The sequence below is a fragment of the Anser anser genome (assembly GCF_964211835.1).
Source record: "Anser anser genome assembly, chromosome: 8".
NCBI lineage: Eukaryota > Metazoa > Chordata > Aves > Anseriformes > Anatidae > Anser > Anser anser.
The window spans coordinates 8,108,054-8,127,994 of NC_139728.1; the positions used below are offsets into that span (position 1 = coordinate 8,108,054).

The 19,941-nt window shown below is 47.4% G+C and overlaps 2 protein-coding genes across 8 annotated transcripts in view; one reads left to right on the top strand and one right to left on the bottom strand.

The window, feature by feature from the left end:
* Positions 1-19,941, top strand: part of LOC310903666 (uncharacterized protein) — a 45,401-nt gene that overhangs the window by 19,128 nt on the left and 6,332 nt on the right. For 3 of the 7 annotated variants that reach the window (XM_083847306.1, XM_083847307.1, XM_083847308.1), the window contains exons 1-3: positions 15,199-15,315; positions 16,867-17,268; positions 19,064-19,229. In XM_083847306.1, coding sequence (XP_083703432.1) covers positions 17,234-17,268; positions 19,064-19,229 — 201 coding nt within the window. In that variant the 5' untranslated portion in view covers positions 15,199-15,315; positions 16,867-17,233. The other 4 variants (XR_014587663.1, XR_014587664.1, XR_014587666.1 and 1 more) reach the window with 4 other exon arrangements.
* LOC310903665 (regulator of G-protein signaling 2-like) lies at positions 13,717-16,576 on the bottom strand. Its single transcript, XM_083847305.1, has 5 exons — positions 16,426-16,576; positions 16,212-16,313; positions 16,039-16,100; positions 15,117-15,283; positions 13,717-14,699 (listed from the first exon to the last, which is right to left on the bottom strand). The coding sequence occupies exons 1-5, from the start codon at positions 16,536-16,538 to the stop codon at positions 14,505-14,507; spliced, it is 639 nt and encodes a 212-aa protein (XP_083703431.1). The 5' UTR covers positions 16,539-16,576; the 3' UTR covers positions 13,717-14,504.

Here is a 19,941-nt window from a genome sequence, read left to right on the forward strand (position 1 = left end):
CTTCTTGGTTTCCAGATCTGCTCAGTCAGCCGAACCCCTGGTCTCAGCACCTAAAGGTGCTCTGCTCCAGCCTTCTAGCCAGGAGCAGCAACAGCCACCGCACCTCTGCAGGCTTTTGGGATGTCCCCAACACACCAAGTCCCTGTGGTTTTGCCCGCTGCCAGTCAGAGGGGGTGAGGGAAGGGCACAAACTGCTGCCTGTTGCCTTTCACACCCCTCTCTGGGTAGCATCAGGGTACCCAAAGCCCAGAGCTCCAGTATCGGGGAGCCTTCTCCTGCCAGTGGCTGGGAGCAGGGTGTTACTGTGGGGCCGAAGGGGGCAAACACAACATGATCCCTCTCCTTGCATGCCCAGCTGCAAACCACCCCTTGGAGATTTCTCACAAGTGAGCTATCAGCTCTAATAACCACGCAGACCAACATCGCTTTTGCTCTACGAGTCATACATTAAAGCTGCTGATACTTTCGGCCCCTGGATGATCCACAGAGTCACAGCAGAGTGTGCGAGGACGTGCTCCTGCTTGTTTGTTTTAATCTGCCGCCTGGCAAGTGTAGCTGGGTGCCAGGCGCTTCCCGTAGCGCAAGAAGCAGGGAGGGCTTTTGTAAATTTATATGCTATTTCTTTCCTTCTCTGTGCTATTTGTCAAACCATGAGCAGAACCCTCGGCCACCCTTTTTTTTTCTCAGCTTGAAGCATTATCCCTACTCCAAGCTGACGGCGAAGTTGTTCCAAGAACTGATCTGAGGGAAATGAGTGTGACTCGGGTTTCACAATCCGGGTCTTTCTGCCTGTCCTCCGTTCCCATGGGCTTTCCTGTGGGAAGTTCTTTGAAAGGGAAAGTTGTAAGACACAGTGCAGTAATGGGAGTTTCCTTAAAGAGCTTGCTACTGTGCTCAGCAGGATCCCGGTGAAGCCACATCCCTTTGAAAACCGTATTGAAGGGGATATCTGGGGGTTTTGTACATTTCTTCATTTTCCATTTCCTCCCAGGAATGTACGGCAATAAAATAAGGCCTAGTGTTAGGAAATTGCTCTGGAGTTAACTCTGTTAAATTTTAAATTTAAAGAGATTTATGAACATCTCTGTTACTGGAAACTTATTTCAAATGAGAATCCATTTTAGCTTAATGTAATTCCCCAAATGGGCTAAACTAGGAAAAAGCTGTGTACCCAAGCCGGAACATTTCTATCCTGGACCGGGTACTGGGGAATATTTTATTCCATGTTAACTATTCCAGCAAATTCTCCTGTGAGGAAAATGCTTAATGGAGCTGCGGAAAGAATTAAAACCTTTCATTTTCCAGTAAACTGAAGCATCACTGTAACCTCATTGAATCGCTTCATATTTTCCCAGACATAAGAACCAAGAAGGATATTTTTGAACAGAAAAGTCAAAATTTCTGTTAGACTGACATTTGCAGATGCCAGTCTTTGTACCAACCATCCCTCTTTTTGTAAAACCTTATTCTCTGTTTAACTCAGAATTGTCTTCAGAGTGACAGGCCTGGTTTTGGTTTGAGAAGCAAGAAAGATTTACCAGTAACTTCCCTTTTTATAACAAAAATATGCCAAATGTATTGTATGACAGAGCCAAGTTCAAACCAGGGTATATTTCCTCATTTGTATAAAGGTATCCCCCAAATCTAGGGTACTTCACACAACGAGGTGTCTCATCTTGTGTCCCCATGCACCTGAGCAGTATCCTGGTGGCTGGAAGACCTCGTGGCTCAGCTGCTCACCAAACTGCTAGTGCTGAATGCGGTCCCAATTTCTCAGGCAGCCCTTCTCAGCAAACACTGTTTTCATGAGGCGAGGGCAGAGAACTGCACAGTTGGAAAGCTGATGCTTATTACTTTTGCCTGTTCTTGTGGCTTTCCTGCCACCCAGTATTGTATTTCTTTGTTTTTCATGTCATACCAATTTCAGTTCAAGAAAACAGTCCTCCTCGTTGCCTTTTGATGCACCAAATCCAGACCAGGCCTCAGCCCGAGAACTGAGCAAGGACAGGGTTGATGCTTCTGTGGCCAATTATTTGGTTTAAATTTCAGGCTTATCTGAAAGGCTGAACTTGAGAGGAATGTCTGTCTATTCAAAATGCGTGTTTCATATATATCTTATTCTAACGTTAGCAGGTATCTGTATTTTAAATAGAGCCGTTTAACTTCTAAGCACTAGCTCATTCTGCATTGGATCTAGCTATTGATCAATGATTTGGATGTATTGTCTAACCAGTCAGAAAGAAAATTCACTCTAGCCACTTACAGAGTGCACAGGTATCTTGTACCTTACTGTGGTGTATTTTGGGTCTAAATCCAGAGTTGTACCACTTACCTTTCTGTATCAGACATTTTTGGGCCATTTTTGAAGCTAAGACTTCAGGCAGGCAGGTGCTTGGAGGGCTTGGTCCCGGCCCTGAAAGGGAACTGGACGGTGCCACTCCAGTGTCACCTGCCAGGGCTGGTGCTGGCCGAGTGTCCGGCGTCTGCTCAATTTCAGACAAACCCAGCCTGTAAAGGTTAATCGGAAATGTCAGTGCTGGCTGCACAAGGAGTCTTTTTGGAAAACATGCACCGGGTGATCCCCAGGGAGGAGAGTGGCTGCTCTTAAGAAGGTCAATGAAAAAATAAAGTTGTGCTGGCAGTGCGAAGCGAGACGTGCCCATCGGTAACTGGCAATTGTTTGGTGGCATAGAAAAGCTGCATTTCAGAGCTGTTTCCAACCAGACATGGAGCTCCAAGATCATCTCACAGTTGCTTTCTATCCCTCGGATCAGCTTTATTGACCAAGGACATATCTGTTTCTCTATGTTTGCAAAAATATGACATGGAGAAAAAAAGACATTTGACACAGCTGACTTCATTTTCTCTTGCCAAGGAGGAAATATGGGTGAAAAGGATTCCCTGGGTTTTGCAAGGCAAATTCAGGGAATATCTTTGCAAGCTAGGGCAGTAAATAGAAACAGTAGTTGTGGAATCAGAGAAGACTGCAAGAATAGAAATAATTATCTTCGTGCATCAGGGCTTGGGAAAGGGAAAAGACCTCCTGCTTCAACTTACCCCCATCCCCTGGTGTTCCTAAAACTGCAACAGGGCTCAATCACGGGGCTTCCTTGCTGGAGCCCTAGCAGAACAGCAAGTTACATACCCCCCTGCCTGTTTGGGAGAGAGCAATTTAGGAGGTGTGGGTTATTTAGAAGCATGTATATACTCTAAATACATTTTCTATGAAGCTTTAGCAAATTTTTAGGTGAATATTCAAGCAAGAACTGTTAAAATTCTTGCTTTAATCGGAATCAGTTTGTTTGGCCTTAGTCAAACTGTGATTCTGGATACTGCAGAAGAGACCATGCAGTCAATAATAACAATAGCTTCAGCTGCTGTGGCTGAGTTGTGCCTGTTTCTAGTAAATCATTTTCTCCATTACAGGTAGTGGATGGCAGGGAGAGAATATTTATAAACTACACAGTAAGAAATCAGCATCAACAAGCAAAATTAGAGGTAACATTCATCTCAAATATACTGAATTCTTGATGACGTCAGTCCAATCCTATCTAGTGTAGGAAAATATCACTGCTTGGTGGTATCAAAATGCTGTTGAAAATGGCAAATTCAGTTGGTTACCTTAATCACCAGTAAAACTGACTTCTGGCAATGGATCTGTAGCAAGGTGTTATTCAATCTGATATTTGCCTTGTAAAAATCTCTACAGTAGTTTTAAAGTGTATTTCCTTGTTCCATAACAACATGGATTTTGCTTGTACTGGAAACTGCACTCATCACCGGAAAGCCACTGAATACATGAAAATGTACTGCTGGAAGGTATGAATTTGCACTGGTGCTTTCCTGGCTCTATTTGGAAATCAGCTGAGCTGCTTTGGGAAAATGATGATGCTGTGCTGCTTTGTCCATTTACACTTTTACCCACTTGTATTAAGCCAGTGACTCATATCAGGACACATTGCCAATGTGCTAAAATTATTTTTAGGCTGTATTTGAACCTTGAACCTCCCAACAAGGCTGAGTACCGTCAGTAGGTATTCAGGTGATCTGTAACATGAATTCATTCATTGGATCTTAAACCAGCCAACAAGCTTTTTTCTGGGAACCAACCCAAGGTGTCCCCTCCCTATCTGGGCATCACCATGCTCCCAGCTTTGCTGCTGATATCCAGCACGGGGATGTTGCTCCCGCAGTCTTTGAACATCTCAATGTGCTGTTACATGACCGGTCTGGTCAGGTTTTCGAGGAAGGAGGGGCAGAAAATCAGCAGTGCCGTTTCCAGATTAATTGCATTCCTTACAAGAGGCTGGTGATGTGCCCAAGGAGGAGCGCAAAGGGAAGAGTATGACAGGGCGGTGATGAGGGGTGTGAACCTGGAGGTCGGTCACCCCACCTTCCTGCCTGTCTGGCCGTGTCCTCACCAGAGAGAGAGCAAAGGCTCTCTACTTCAAAATAGAGCCCAGGCTTCAAACAGCCTTCCCTTGAAGGCTCCTTTGGCTGAGGGGAAAGGACAAGGACCCTGCCCCTCACCCATGTTCACTATGTTAACACTGCTCCCAGCTGATTCAGGCAGGATCCCTCTTTGAGCAATCTGAACAGTTTCCCAAAATAGCTGTTTCTCAAGGCAACCTGCTGCAGCAAGGTACCCTGCACCCTGCCATGGTCCTGCAGCCCTAGCTGGTGCAGCCCACTGAAAGCCAATATATTTTACTCAGCAGAGGGTTTTTTGTTTGTTTTGTTTTGTTTTGTTTTGTTTTAAGAAGCAGGGCAGAAAGTTTTTGGCTTTTAAGCAGTGACCTGGGACAGAGAGGGAAAGGACGTGTTTCTGTACCCAGGACTGCTGCCATTCCAGCTCCGTCTTTTCACAAATCCTGGTGTCACACCAGGTGACCCTGAAGTTCTGTTTCTCAAAGGGAGAGCAGATCAAAGAAGCCTGTCTTTTCACAAGTTTTGTCGTTGGCAGAAGGAAGGAAATTTCGGCTGTATGGACAGCACAGCTTAGGGTACTGCAAAAGATTTGTCAACACTGGGGCCACAGATGCTGCAGACTGATTTGAACTGCATTTTAATGACCTACTAGAGCTCTCTGGCAGTACCAGCAGATGGACAGACTGCTCAGCACAGCCTGCAAAGTGTACCCAAGGTGCTGGGTAAAGGGTGGGAGGATGATGTGGTTGGAGGCTGCAACGGACCAGGCTGTGTACCCCCACCAGAAGGTTCCTCTCTTCCCGTCACCGTCCAGAGGCTGGGTGGCTGGACAGTCAGGTGGACCAGCCAGCTGATCCCACGGAAAAGAAAAAAAATTCCTGCCAGACCAGCTTCCTCATTCAGCTGCGCAGCAGCTCCACAGTTGCTAAATCAGATGCAAGGACAGCGAGGGACGTGCAGGGAGCAGGGATGGGGAGGGAGCTCTTCCCAGTAAGGCAGCTGCTGCTGGTACGTCATGCTGCAGCGTAACGTGCAAACCATATCCTTAGTCCTTCTGAGCAAAATTCCCTGAATCTGTGCTGCTAGCAATACGCAAGTTCGACCATTGGAAAGCTCACGTGGGAACGCTGATGCTGTCCCAAAGCATATCCTGTGCAGTGTCACTCACCGAATGTGGCGGGGGAATTGGGAAGGATGTGACAAAACAGCTGTCATCCAGCTGGGGATGTTGCTCAAGGTCCTTTGATACGCATGTTGACATCATGCTGAGATTGAAAAAAAAAAAGACTTAAATGTGGCTGGTTTTGGTAAACTGCTACTAAAATAATTCTGTGTATCCTTTTGTGGTTATATGCAAGTGGCTTATTCCAGGAATAAGCAATTGGCCACATTAGCTCCCACAAGTGCAAACTACATTTTGCTGCCAGTAAAGCAGCAAAGCAGCTTCATTGCTTCTTTCCTTGTGGAGTGTAAATGTTGATGCTTCTGCCAGCACGCCTTGATCTGAGGGGGGATTTCTATCTGCTGGTGATCTGCTATCAACTGCCCCCATGCTTCCTGAGTGCCACTTCATCCGTGCTCCTCTGTTGTTTGTGGTGCTAAAGCCTCGTGCAAACCCTGCAGCTGGCATTGTTCTTTGCCTATAAAAAGAACTTTGCTCCCCTTGTGTTTGTTGGTGGTGGTGTTTGTATTTTTTTTTCCTGGTAGCATCGACACCACAGTCCTCCCACTGCCAGGACGAGCACCTGCCTGCGCCCAGCCCGCCCTGCAGGGCAGCAGCAGGGCGATGCTCCGCCAACCTGCGCTTACTCAGAGGAGCTGCTGCTGTCTTTGGACGTTATTTCCTGACTCGCCTTCTTGTTAATGACTGCCATCGTCATTAGTCACTTACTGTTTCCTAGTGGAAAATATGCTGGTCTGTATATTGTAACCCTTCCCCTCCGAGTCCGCACTGATCCTACTCGTTCACGTACTGACAGGACTGAGTCCCCCCAGCTGGGGATGAGACCCCAGTGCAGCAGCAATTCATGGGGCTGAAGCAGTGCTCGGTGGTTTGTTTCCCTCACTGGTGCCCAGCCAGCCCCACGATGTCCTTCCTAGCTTCACCTGCCCCGTGTCCACCCCGACACAAAGGCCCTGCTGGTGTGGGGAAGCCGTGGCCCATGCCAGTGGCTCTCCTCTCTCATCTTGCCAATCCCCGTGCTCCTGTCATGAGGGTGCAGTCATGTTTCGGTCCAGAAAGCCCCCAGGGAGTGCTGAAGTGGTGTTTCAGAGAGAGTCACCCCGCTCTGAGGCCTCTAGGTGCTACTTTTGGGAGCCTGTTGTTACAGTCCAGTCACAGGCACACTCCCTGCTTTGCTGCGCCAGCCATGCAGCACTACCTGAGATCTGCTGGGTGCTCTAGGCTGGTCTAATTGCTCTGTACAAAGCTGCAGATCTCTGATATTTCCTAAAATATCATTCCGTCTCTTAACCAAGTCCTTATCTCCCTTGTGGGAAGAAGGGCCCTGTCGCTGAGGCACCCACGACTGGACGTGAAGCAGGGCCAGGCCGACATGAGGCCACAGGGGGCTGACAGAAACTGCTGACAGAAAACCACTGCGTGTGTTACGGTACCCAGTGGAGCTGGTTGAGAAATGAGTTTCCTTGAATTTCAGCTGTGAAGAGGCAAGGCAGTTAAGAGTCATTTTCAGTAGGTTCCCCTGTAACTAGCAGCCTCGGGAAAAACATTCGGGGAGATTTGCTAAAGCTCCTGTGTGTGGTATAGGTGCCTTCTCTGGAAGCTGAAGCACATCTGCATGCCAAGAGACAAATGACCTTTCAGCGTGCAGGCTGCTTATTCCAGAGTACTTTTTAAATTATTATTATTATTATTATGTCAGTGTAATTTGTTGGTTTTGTAAGGGAACGTACAAGAAGAGAAATAGTTTACAAGTGTCTGTGTTCCAGAACACCACGCTTCATAAAAACCGTGCACTCTCATATCTCCTCAGAGCCAAACAGCTTCAAGACATTATTAAGCAAATGTGACGTTTTAGACAGGGTAACTTTTTCAGAGAAGAAATACTTGGATGTGGGGAGAGGGGTGTCAAAAAGAGAAAAGAGGTTGGCTAGAAAGGAGGGCTGGTGCTCTTCAAGCCATTTCAGACTCTATCTACACACATAGCTTAAGTGTTGATCTCTGGAAAGATGATCTATTTGTCTTCTAGGTATTAAATATCCCAATTCTGCTGCCTTGTTCTAATGTGACCTTTCTATGGCCCTGTGTGAAGACCCACGCCTGGTGACCACTGCTAGCTTCAGGAAGATCCCTGGGGCAGAGGGAAACTCAGTTTAGCTGGGAGCTGTCGTAGGGTAAGTATCGTTCTTCACCGCTTTCCAAACCTGCCTGCTGGCAATCGTGCTGCTCCAGAGCTCACTTAGCACAACCCCTTATCTTGGTTCACTGCACCAACAGACCCCGCAGGCAGCTCTGAGGCACAGAGCACATTTAACACAGCAAGACCTGCAGAGGCCTTCTTAACCTTTGGGAAATTGCTCTGAAAAAGCTCTGCCACTTGGATTCTTCCAGTTATTGGAAAGGTTTCACTTCCATGATTGTCACAAATAGCTGCCAAGGATTCCAGCTTCTCAGCTTTAATAAAGCATACATACTGCTGTGGGGCTTGGGGGTAACTGAAGGATTTCTACAGTACCTCTAGCTGCTATAGCTTCTACCAGGATCAGGAGTCTAGGCCCAACAAACAGTTAGCAAATGTTAATTGTAGGAAAATTGAAAGGGTGACAGTATATATTGCTGCTTTGGTGCTAGCAAAAGGCACGTCCACTATTCCTTCCTCACTGACTTATGGACAGAGCCATACGAATGCAGATCTGGGTCCTGGCCCAGTGAGTTCTCCAGAGTGATAGATTTGGCCCTTATTTGTAAGTGGCTCTCCAGAGACAGAATCTATCTGTGAGAATTTGAAATTAAAACAAATTTGGTCTCTTTGTGTTAGGATAAACCAATTTATTCACACAGCTGGCTCTGGAGAGTGCCTTGTTTTTTCCTGTATAAAAATTAAGCCAAGAGGCTTTATTGGGAAAATTCTGTGCATATTCAATAGCACTGATGTGCTTATGCAGGCATCATTAACCTGTTGAAACAAGCGTTATCCCTCTAGCAGTACGAAGATGCAGCCAGTTGGATCGTGTAACTACGTAACTCCACCCTTCCATCCAAACGGCTCTTTTACCACCTAATCCTAAGGTCACAACTGTTCTTTTTCTCAGCTCTCAACCGTGACCCATTTATGCTGCAGATTTTACTTGGCACTTCCACCCGGAAGAGCCAAGCTGCACTGCTGCAGCATGAGCTGCACTCTCCCTGTGGGAATGGAAGGAACCTGCTCCCAAACCTTTGTATTCCTGCTGGGAATATAAGGTGCAAAAGCAATGCTTCAGACCGCTGATGGCACTGAGTGCAGCTGGAGGAGCCCTGGCCTTCCTGGCCGTCATTTCTCTCCTTGCTCAGACTCCTGGTCCCAGCCTCGGAGTGGGTATCAGGCAGTGTAAACAGCAGGAATCAGATGCAGCCAAATCGGGAGACAGCTCAGCTCTGCAAACAGACGCATGAAGCCTGGGTGGACGCCAGGGCGGGCAGCCACACACGACAGATAATCTCCGTGACGCAACACGAAGCCTGCTGGAAGCAGGAGGACCTCCGACCTCCATGAGTCTGCAATTGCCACGGCCCTGTCCTGCTGCAGGACTGCTCTATCACCTCCCGAGCTCAGCCCCGGCAGCAGCCCTCATCTCTGGCAGGTCCAGGCAGAAGGGTTAATCCTGTCAGTCTTTACAAAATGGCTGAGCCAGGAGGGTGCTAGCACAGTGCCTCACTTACCCTCTGTAATACTCGTGTCCTTTCACGTCGCTGTTATTTCGATTTCCCTTTGACATCCATGAAGGCGAAGGAGCATACCAGCTAAGTAAACAGCCCGCTCTGCTCCTAAGTGCCTTTTCCATATTGGCCAGCCGACTTTCCAAGCCCTATAAATTTTAGATTAGTACCATGTCCTCTGAAAACCCAAAGGCAGGCTCCGAGCCAGGAGGCCACAGAGCTGCTCTCTGTCTAAATCTGTAATGCAGAAACACAACTTATTCCATTAGATCTGAAGTGGGAAAATTGGCTGGGAAACACAAGTACTAATTTCTGTCAATTAGATTATCTTGAATGGGATATTTAATATTTTTAATGGAACATCATGTAATTGCTGCTCATGGGTACTCTGTAGCTGTTGGAAACTCTGATCTCAATGCTTACTCTTATGAAAGATTGCCAACAGACACAAAGGACTCGCATTTGAAACTCCTGCGTAGGAGAACTGTTGGGACTATTTTGCCCATGTTTCTTTGCTGGCCAGCAGTCATTTCTCAGTTACAGCGCTGAGGATAAAGTCAATTAGTGCATCTACAAAAGCATATGAGGCTAACCTCTGTGGGGTGTTTCTGAGGATGCTCACCACAAATCCTGCTGCAGAGACTCCATAAAAAATCAGAGTGCTTAAAGATGGTGAGCTGATGGGACCATACAGCTAGCACAGTAACCCTCAGAAAAGAGCTCCTACGCAGTTGTGTCAGGGCCCTGAGGGCACTGATGGCCTCGATGGCCCTGATCAGATCCACCTGTGTCCCCCACACCTGCTGCAATGGAGTGGGAGCTCCATTTAAGCTCAGCCTTGATTACCCTGCCCCTCCTTGTGTTGTAGGTGCAGCTGTGTGTCTGTCCCTCTCTCCTGGATGGATCTTGGACCTATATTGCAGGTAGGTCTGTCTCCAGCCCTATTTCTGCACTGTCTGTGGTATGGACCGTGGGTTGATGTTGTAGTCTTGCCAGAGTCATCCCCATTTCCTGCTGCTCCCTGGCAGTTTGTTACTGGCATGCGTGAACCAGTAGGGACACCAGCTGTCGCTGTACTGGTGGGATGAGGAGAAGCCATAGGTAATGCTTCGTCACCTGAAGGAAGATGAGTTTGGGATGTTGTCCCAGGCTCCAAACAGTTTTTCCCCACTTAAATAATATTAAGCCAAGTTTGCAGAAATATATTTACATACAAAAATCCCCAGACTTCTAAAGGTTGATGATTTTGTGCTGCACAGAAGTCGTGAAGCCCCATCCGAGGAACCCTTCCATGCACGTGCACACATGCCTATAAAGCCCTGCAAAGCCGTCATCAGCCTCCCCTTCTCCAAATAGGATTTTGGAATTTCAAGTGGAAATGCATTTTTATTTATAGTCTTGGTACATTTTTGACCACAATAAACAAATACAAGGAGCAAGAGCAGCGCATTTCAATTTGTTTACGGGGTGGCATTGTTTTCCCATTGGCCTAGAGTGGTGAGTCAGCTTTGCTGTTTAGCTCACCCTGTTCTCAGAGGTCCTCTCCAGCCTTTGGGCCAGAGTGCACTTGCCAAGGGTCAGCTGCCTTGGCTTCATGTTTTAAGAGATTATTTTACATGTTTCCTTCTTGATAGCATGGTGGGCTCTCGGTCAGATAGCCCTGTGCTGCAGTATCAGAGCAAATTCTTTAAAACAGGCTATTGCCAGATGCATTCATTTGAAATTCATGACCTAGTTTCTCCAAATTGTGAAACTGTAGTTAATATTTCAAAAAATATATACAACTTAAGCAGAAGTGTTTATGTTCTGGTGTGGGGATTTACTAGGGGTGCACAGACTCAGATTGCAATTTCAAATTTTTCTGCATAATTATAAGGGTGAGAAATGTATCTTTCGATCTGAAAGCAGGGGAACCACTTGCCTCCAGCAACCAGAGCTGTAAGAAAAGCACAAAATACTGGGAGACTAGAGGCTAAAAAAAAAAATTGATACATAAATAGTTAAAAGTTTCTTTTGTTCTGGATTTGCTGGTGTTTTTCAGCAAGTCAGGATCTCCAGACTCACTATCCCAATGTTGGTTGTTGCATTAGTAGTGCATGAGCTAGCGCTGACTTCTTGGGATCAGCCAGGGCTTGCGGTGCAGCTGGAGGCTGTGACAGCAGAGCTGGGGTGCCCCCCTACCACCACCCTCTGGGAGGTGTCCACTTCTTTCCATCCTCAGCTTTTTGCAGCAAGTCCTTTCTCTAAAAAAGCGAGCTTTGTTTGCAGACTGACGTGCTCACAGCCTGTTCTCATTTGCAGCTATGGTTCCTGGAATGATGTTACCCAGAGGCATCCCTTCTCTTTATTTTTTTCTGCCTGGGAGGCTGTCAACATGGCCAAGGGCTGGAGCAACTTGACAACACGATGAGAGCTTTAAAAAATGAAAATACAACCATGCCCTGGCCTTACCTTTGCTTGCAGGATCCCAGCTCTGCTGAACCTCCCTCTGCCATTCCCAGAGCCGCCTTTCCCCACCAGCATCACTGGGGAAATCAGCAGCTCATTTGTTGCTGTTGGGTACTGATAGCAGGGTACCAGTTTTAACTGTAGCTGTACAGGTGCCCACAGTATGGCAGCAGCACCTCTTAAAGCAGTTGGTATGCTCGTGCTTCTCCACAAAGTGTTCGTAGCAATCTCCCACGGGTTGTAGGGCTCCCGACATGCCTGTACCGACCTTTTCATGATGAAGCTTACCCTGGGAGCTGGGAAAATAGGGCTTTCTGCAAACTGGTAAAGCATAATAGATGTTGTCTCCACAGATGTGTTAAGCATTTTACTAAAATTCAGATTATTTTTTTTGTAGTTGTTGATGCACCAAACTGTTGTGCTGCAAAGCTTACCCTTAAAATCAGGGCTCTCAGGCTGCATGAAAACCTTCCTGGGGGCACAGCCCAGCTTGGCTCTTGGTACCCTGATGGCATGCTCAGTGCAAGCTAAGGAGCTGCCTGCACAGACTGCAAGTTCCATGTAAACAACTCAAATATTAAGAATATACAAGAATAGCCCTCAGGCAGTGATGCCTTGCCTAGCAGCCCCACCTAATTTTCCCCTCTGGACTTCAGGCTGTGCTATAAGTAGTTCTGGCACCTGCTGAAATTAGAAATGTTTCTTTCCCTGAAACCAGACACCAGCAATGGTTAATTACCACATCCCAGATTGGCACAGGTTGATGAGGCTTTACTGAAGCCAATGAACTTTCATGGAATTATTCCTGCCCTGGCTCTGAGTCATTAGTAGGTATAATTCTGGCTATTTTTATGCTCTTCAAATTTTGTTGGATTACAAAAGCACTTATCAGCCCAAACCTTTTTTCCTGGTTAGGTGTTGGGGGAAAGCTTTCTGTTACAGTAAATTATCGGCCAGATTTTATTTTTTATTGTGCTTATTTCATGTAGATATAACTAAACTGATCAGAAAGCTTGGTTGTAGGAGCCAGCTCTCACAGGTAAAACTCAGCCCTGGAAATGGGGCATGTTGCCTCTGTTTTTACCTCTTTCCATGCATAGAGGCAGTATAATGTGTGTACTTGTGTATGTGTATTGCAGAATATGTAGCAGCATATAGATGCTTAAAATAGTTGCCTTTGCACAATCTGTAGGTGCACTATTAAAACAGGAAAACAGGAAATCCTGTAGGGAGTTTTCTTGGTGTATGAAGTGGATCCCTGTGGAAGTGACTGCTGTGGGTATATAGGGACCAAACAGGTGAAGCTGGGACCTGAGGAGTGTGGTCAACACAGCTGGAGCCAGGATGTTGAGCAGCCCAAGTTCAGAAGTCAGGAAGCTTGCAAATTATGGCCTACAACTGTGGGACTGTTGGAGGTAATATTTTGGGATGTTGTCAATTAGAAAAAGCATCCATGGAGGAAGGATGACCAGTAACTCTCCCTGCTAAGGAGTGCTCACCCAGCAGGCAGTCAAGTGTTTTTATTATAGTCTTACCTCCACTGACACTGCACAGGTTTGCAGCCTGAAAAATCAGGTCCTGCTTGAGCAGCTGTACTGCTGCAGTAGTACAGGTACCTGTATTCCAGGGAGCATCCTGGGACTTTGAGCTCCAGCAGCAACGCTGCTGCTGCTTTCTGGTTGATTTGTCATCACTCCTAGCCCTGCATGCAAACTGCACTGTCTAAGAGATTATTTCCATGGGGAGGTAGTTAAAACAGGATGCGCTGAAATTTATCACCCCTGTTAAGCTTTCAGGCTCTGAGGATTTTTACTTTGCTGAAAACAACCTGCCTGGTAGATTAAGAGCTAATAGCTTAAGAACTAGCCTGGAGATCACCCCCATGAGAAGGGTTACTGCAGAACACCCCATCCAGTGCCAGACCATGTATCTGTGTGTGCAAAACAAGCAACAAAAGCAGCTTTGTATCAAAATAGTTTATTAAAAACAGTAAGACTTCACTGAAGCTTGCTGTCCTCGAGACAGAATTATGACATTATTGCAGAATTCAACACAATCATAACCCACCTTTAAATATAGTACTACATAGCTCCTGTTCGCTGTGGCCAAGTTTTGCCCTCTGTCTGGCCATGTGCAGCCCTGCTGGCACAACCCAGCCCTGGATGCTCAGCTGTACAACCTGTCCCTCTGGGAACAGGGGGATCTCCCTTCCTCACTTCGCACAGCGTAGTGACGGTGGTAGCCGTGTCTACAAGTCACACACAAACCCAACGCATTTCTTTTCAAGTGGTGTCAGTTTACACAACCGGTGTTAAAATACCAAGTGACTGATGACAGCAATACTGGTTGATGTTTAGGAAAAATAAATACCCAACTCAAGTTCCCAGCACTGCCCGACTGTACAGAGCCACTTCTGTTTACAACAAGGAAGCCCTGTTCTGACCTGCTCTATCAACACCACAGCTGTGACAAGGACTTTACACTGCACAGCTCAGTCTGAGGCATGGAGGCACCTTTCCACTGCAGCACTCAGATAAGTGCATTGCCAGCAGCTGCCTGGCACACTTCTGCTGCCCTCTGACAATGTCATTCTTTACCATCAGCTTTCACTGAAGTCAGTAGTTGTCCTTTTGCACCGTGGAAAACAGACTGAGTACTCAGTACCTCGGTCTTTCAGGTCAGCTGTGGCTTGCTTCCTCAGTGACTAAAAGGCTTCTCCTTGCGAAGAGCAAGCTCATAGCTCCACAGCTCATGTCCCTTGGGCAGCTCTGGTGATAGGTGTCTTCTTGCACAGCTCCTGGTAGAACTCAGATTCCAAAAACCGGGGGTACGAGTTGTTCTCCATTAAGCTGTAAACCCTCTTCTGTGCTGCGCTGAAGCAAGTATGCGTAGCTTCTTGGATGTTCTGCGCAATTATGTTCTTGGTTTGGAAGTCTATATTTATCTGAAACAGAAAGGACATTTACTTCTGAGAAAAGAATTCAAACAAGTATAATACAACAAAATTTCTGAAGAGGTTAAAAGATCCTATTAGTACAGGGTTAGTTTCCTTTAAGAAAATTCTTTAATGCAAAAACCCAAAGTAATTCAGATGATACTATCTTTCAGTGTTAAACTCAAGCAGTTGTACAGGTGTTCAATGAGACCATTGGTTTTCCCCAGCTTAGATGGAAACTCCCTGAAATGCTCTTTGTGCCATATTCCAACTTGGTGAAAAGGCAGTTAGTGGGGAGTTGTATTTGGTGAGACACATATGATGCATTTCAGACATCTGTGTCTTAAAAGGAGTTCAGAGAAATAAAGTAGGGCCAACATTTCATAGAACAGGGAGGGCAGTTATGTTTAAATAGGTTTTCTTTACCTCTTTGGGAGCCTCCTTCTCAATGAAATCATTGTAGATCTTCTTTGCTTTTGATGTGAGCTTCTGGGGTGACTTGGTTTTCTTGAAGTCCTCGCAGGCCAGCCAGAACTCGATGTTCTCTTCGCAGAACTCAGACTTCAGAAAGGCTCGGAAAGCAGCAAGACCATCTAGGGAAAGGAGGGGAAAAAAAATGCATCAAGTAAGTATTTCAGGCATCTTGAATTTACCCATTTATCACATCTGTTCCTACCAAAACACTTTGCTCTGTTTCTGATCTGGTTCTTTCTGGGATGGCAATGAAAAGTCTGCTTTTACGTATGAAAGCGGACTAACGCCCTAACAGCTTGGCAGGCTTCAAGTTAGTCATTTTTAATGAAACACAAATGAAAGGCATTTCTAGTCATTGTGCTCCCTTTTGTGATGCCCCCATGCATAAAAAAATCTCTAGATGGGATCTCCTGTATTAACCTTCAGACTGGAGTAAATATTTATGACGGGGCTACAACCCCCTGGAATCCTTCTTGCAATGGAAAGGATGACTCAAAGGTTCAAAGAGCAAACAGTAATATTTCTTAGTCTCTTTTGCTCTGCTGTTGTGTGCTCTTCCTTGTAGAGCTACAGCAAAACCTGGAGAGCACTGAACTTTGTTGCAGAACCCTTCCCAAGTTTTAATGCATTTGTCTTAGATAAACAGAGAGCACAGCGCACAGCCTTTGGCAAAGCCAAGCTAACAGGTATGGTTTAACTACACAGTTTACAGCTACCTCTGGGACAAGAATACTCCACAGCAGGGGAATTTCAAAGTTTTAATACTGGTTTACAAAGCAAGGCACAACGCCGACGTGCAGGGAAGCAATCTCTTCAAGACACAAAGTTCCCCATCATTTTAGTGTTAAATGCTACAGTTTGAAAACAAACTTACATTTATTAGCAAGGAGTTCATCAAAGGCTTCTGACCACAGCCGAGCTTCTTCAGGGGAAGGCCTGCAGAGAGCCACAGAGAACATCAGGATCTGCTCCAGAAGCTTTAGTCTTTTTTTTTTTAAAATTTTGTGCAATACTGGAGTTATTTAAGCAGAACCGGCCGTAACTTACCTGAAGTAGGCGTGGTGCTTCCCCCCCTTATTGGCTTTCATGTTGGTGGAAGTGGAAGAGTTCTGCAGAAAGTAGCTCAGCCTCTTCTTCCAGTCCTTAATGCTGGGAGAAGGGAGAAGCGCCTTCAGCACCGGGAGCACCCAGCGGAGGGGACCCGACCTCCCCCGACAGCCCTGCCCCCATCCCCACCGCTCCCCGCCGGCGGCACACTCACATCGTCCTCTTCATGCGGCCCTTCTCCGCCTCCTCCAGCTCCCCGCGGCGCCGCCCGCCCCGCTCCGAGTGCCGCCCGCCGGGCCGCAGCGCCAGCAGCACCGCGCTCTGCATGGCCCCGCCCGCACCGCCACTGCCGCGCCGCCCGCCGCGCGCCCCTTATATAGGCCCGCGGGCCCCGCCCCCGGCCCGGCCACGCCCCTCGGGCCGGACACGCCCCCTCGCCGAGGCCACGCCCACAGCGGCACGGCCCCGCCCGGCCTGTGGAAGTGGAGATCCCCCTTTTTCCCTTTTTTCCCTTTTTTCCCCCTTTTCCCCCTTTTTTCCCCTTTTTTTCTTTTCTTTTTTTTCTTTTCCTTTCCTTTTTTTTTTCTTTTTTCTCTTTTTTGGGGGGGGCGAGTTTGGTTTTTCTGTTGTTGTTGTGTTTTTTTTTTTTTTAAAGGGAATTTTTCAAGGAGATTTAGCGCGCAGCCTGTACGCCGAACAGGCAAGCGGACAAACAAGAGACAAGGGGCCGCCCCTATCGCGCCGCGGGATGGCCGCACGTTTGGGGGGCGGCTTCCCTTTCCTCGCAGCCTGCCGCCCCTAAATCGGCTCTGCGGCCCCGTGCAGCGTGCAGCACCACCCTCCTGTCCTGCAGCCCCTCTCTGCAGCCCCTTCCCGTCCTGCAGCCCCACAAGAGCAGCTGCAGACTCCTCGTTTCCCAAAGACCTGACTTCAGCACAGCCCTGCAGCATCGGGGCTGCGGCAGCACCCCCTGCCCCTCCCAGGGAACCAGCCCCCAGGCTGACATCCCCTGCTCGCAGAACATGCAACAAAGCTGTGCAAAGGCGTTTTGCCTCAGGTGAGATATACGCAGGGCAAGTGGATCCTGTTTGATTTGTGAACACACTTGCACAAGGATGCTTTTCAGCACTAGTTGTAAGTCCTTTGCAAGACGTGTAGGGGCTCTGGTACAAAAATCAAGTCCCATCCCCTACGCGTTACCAAAGGGCTTTTGCAGCAGGTAGCCCTTTAGCCTCGTACCTCATATATAAAGTTGTTACGGGAAATTATTACGAGGCTGTTACCCCGGGAGGGAGGGGATATGGAAATATTAGTGGCGGTGAGGCGCCAAGTGCCATAAGGGCGCCAGCACCTTTGCTGACAGGAACTTGCCAAGACGAGCCGAGGGCAGCCCGGGCCTGCGTGAGGGACGGAGCCGTGCTGGCTCGCTTCCAGGCATTTAAATCATCGCCCGCCTCGAGTCCCGGGCCGGCCGAGCTGTGCAGCTGCAGACGGTTTGGGCAGGAGCTGGCCAGGGGCTGCCTGCAACGCATGAGGGTGGGGGCATCGTCTGCACGTGTGAAACTCACAGCACGCAGCCCCTGCTAGGGGCAGGCAGGCTGCTTCCGAGTAAAGAAACAGCTCGAAACTCAGCCCTGGGCCGCATTTGGGCCTTGACATAGCAGAGCCTATGTAAAGGACCACATGCTCTGCAAGGAGAGTTTCCTTCACCTGAGTGCTGCAATGCCACAGTGCTCAGTACATCCTCATCTACCTCATTTGTAGGAGGTTTCCCCACTTTCAGTGCTGGCTTCAAGTTTCTTTTACCCTGATTCTCCTTGAGTTCCTTTTCTTTGAACATCTGCCCTGGATTTAGGGGCGTGCTACCAATTGTAACCTGGTGAGCTTTGGGGTTTTGTACTTGTTCGCTGGACAAACGCACCGACCTCTCCTAGGAAGCAGGATCCACAGCTAACATGGAACTGGGGGGAAGAGAAACTGCAGGGAAGCTCCAAGGGAGAGAGAGAACAGTCTGTGTGAGGAATGGGTAATTGTTACAGGCTTGACAGGTGTGTGAGGTATGCAAAACTGATTAGAGGGAAACATCCAGGGTAGTGGGAAAATCAGGCAGTAATTGCAAGGGTACGGAACTGGTGACCATGGGAGAGACATAAGGAGGGATGTGCTGCGGAACAGGGGGATGAGACAACTTCAAAGTCTCATAAACTGCAGTAAGGTTTGGTTAAGCATTTATACTTTGGGAGCTTCCCCGTAGCACACCTGAGGACCTGCTGATGTTTGGAAGCTGATGAAAGGCTTTCTTGATACCTCTGGGGGAGGCTGGCAAGGTAGAGCAGGGCATTCCCATGCCTCTGCCCAGCTGCGGAGCTGGCAGCAGTCGGTGCATGGAAAATGGCCGCGTGAATCATGTCTGTGACAGCTTTTGTTCTAAACTTTTTAATCGCTTCTTTCAGAGACCCATAAAAATGGAAGTGACTGTTAAGGGAGGTAGTTATAACAACCGTAATATCTTTGGACAGTGGAAAAAGCGTTTCAGGTTAAGAAAAAAAGCAGAATATGGAATTGTGAGTTCAGATGGCCTTATAAAATGTACTCACTATAACATTTGGTTTAAGAAATATTTAGATTAAAATTGAATTTTATTGGCTGCATTAGTATGTATTTTTAGTTTACATTTTTATTACGCCCTTGAAGCACGGATACTACTGTTCCTTCAGTAAAAGGGAAACTTCACAGAACCGTTTCTTGCTTCACCATGCTGTGCAGCGTGCTTTGTGGTTCCGATACTAACCTTTGCCAGAAGGTTAAACATTTGCATGACAGAAGATCTTTTGCATTTGCATTTTTTTAAGAAAGAAGAGGCACCTGGCATCAAGCACCGTGACCAGCGCCCTGCCGAGTGACCCAGCCAGGCCTGAGGGGGCCGCGGGCTGCCCCGTGCTGCCCCGCTGGGAGCTGGACGTGTGCTGCTACCCAGAGCTTGGGCTCACCAAGTGGCCCGTTTTGGACATCCCAAACGTAATATTGCCTGATTTCACCAACTTCTGGTTTTCTTCTGTGTTGTTGTTTTTTTTTTCTCCGACTCTGTGTGCGCTGACCTCAGCTCTGTCAAAACAGCGAGGCTCTGGGTTGCAGAGGCCAAATACAGACGTGGTGCCAAATCTTTTCCTTTACGCGCTTCTGAGGACTTCATCTATTTCTGTAACCGTAATCTCGTTGTAAAGCAGCAAGGCCAGTGGAAAGTGGTGGGGGTGGGGAGCCTATAGCCCCAACTTTGCAGCTGAAGTCGGTGAGAATTTAGCTATTGCCAGCGACGAAATCTGATGTCAGGCACTTAATGACACAAGCTCTCACCCTGGAGATCACACTTCTCGTTGCAGAGGCTTTCTTGAGAATGTTCTGTTCTTTTTCTGCTTATGCGTTTCCACTAGCATCAGTGATAGCCAGATGTACAGAGGACTGTAATGTATGCAATAAACATCCAGGATGGAAGATGAGGTTTTTTCCATCTTGGTTACGTTCTGTGTTGCAATAGCTGTGCTGATCTCTTCCAAGTCCCCAGTGAGTTGCTGTTCTCACTGCATAAAATTTAAATCTGGGGCTGCGTTTTCTAAAATGCCAGTCCTTGCTTCTTCTTTTTATAGTGGAGATTTGGATGATAGGAAAGAACATGAAAAATGCTCCAAAGACTTTATAGTCGTGTTTTGTAAAGCCAGGAGGAGAGAATATG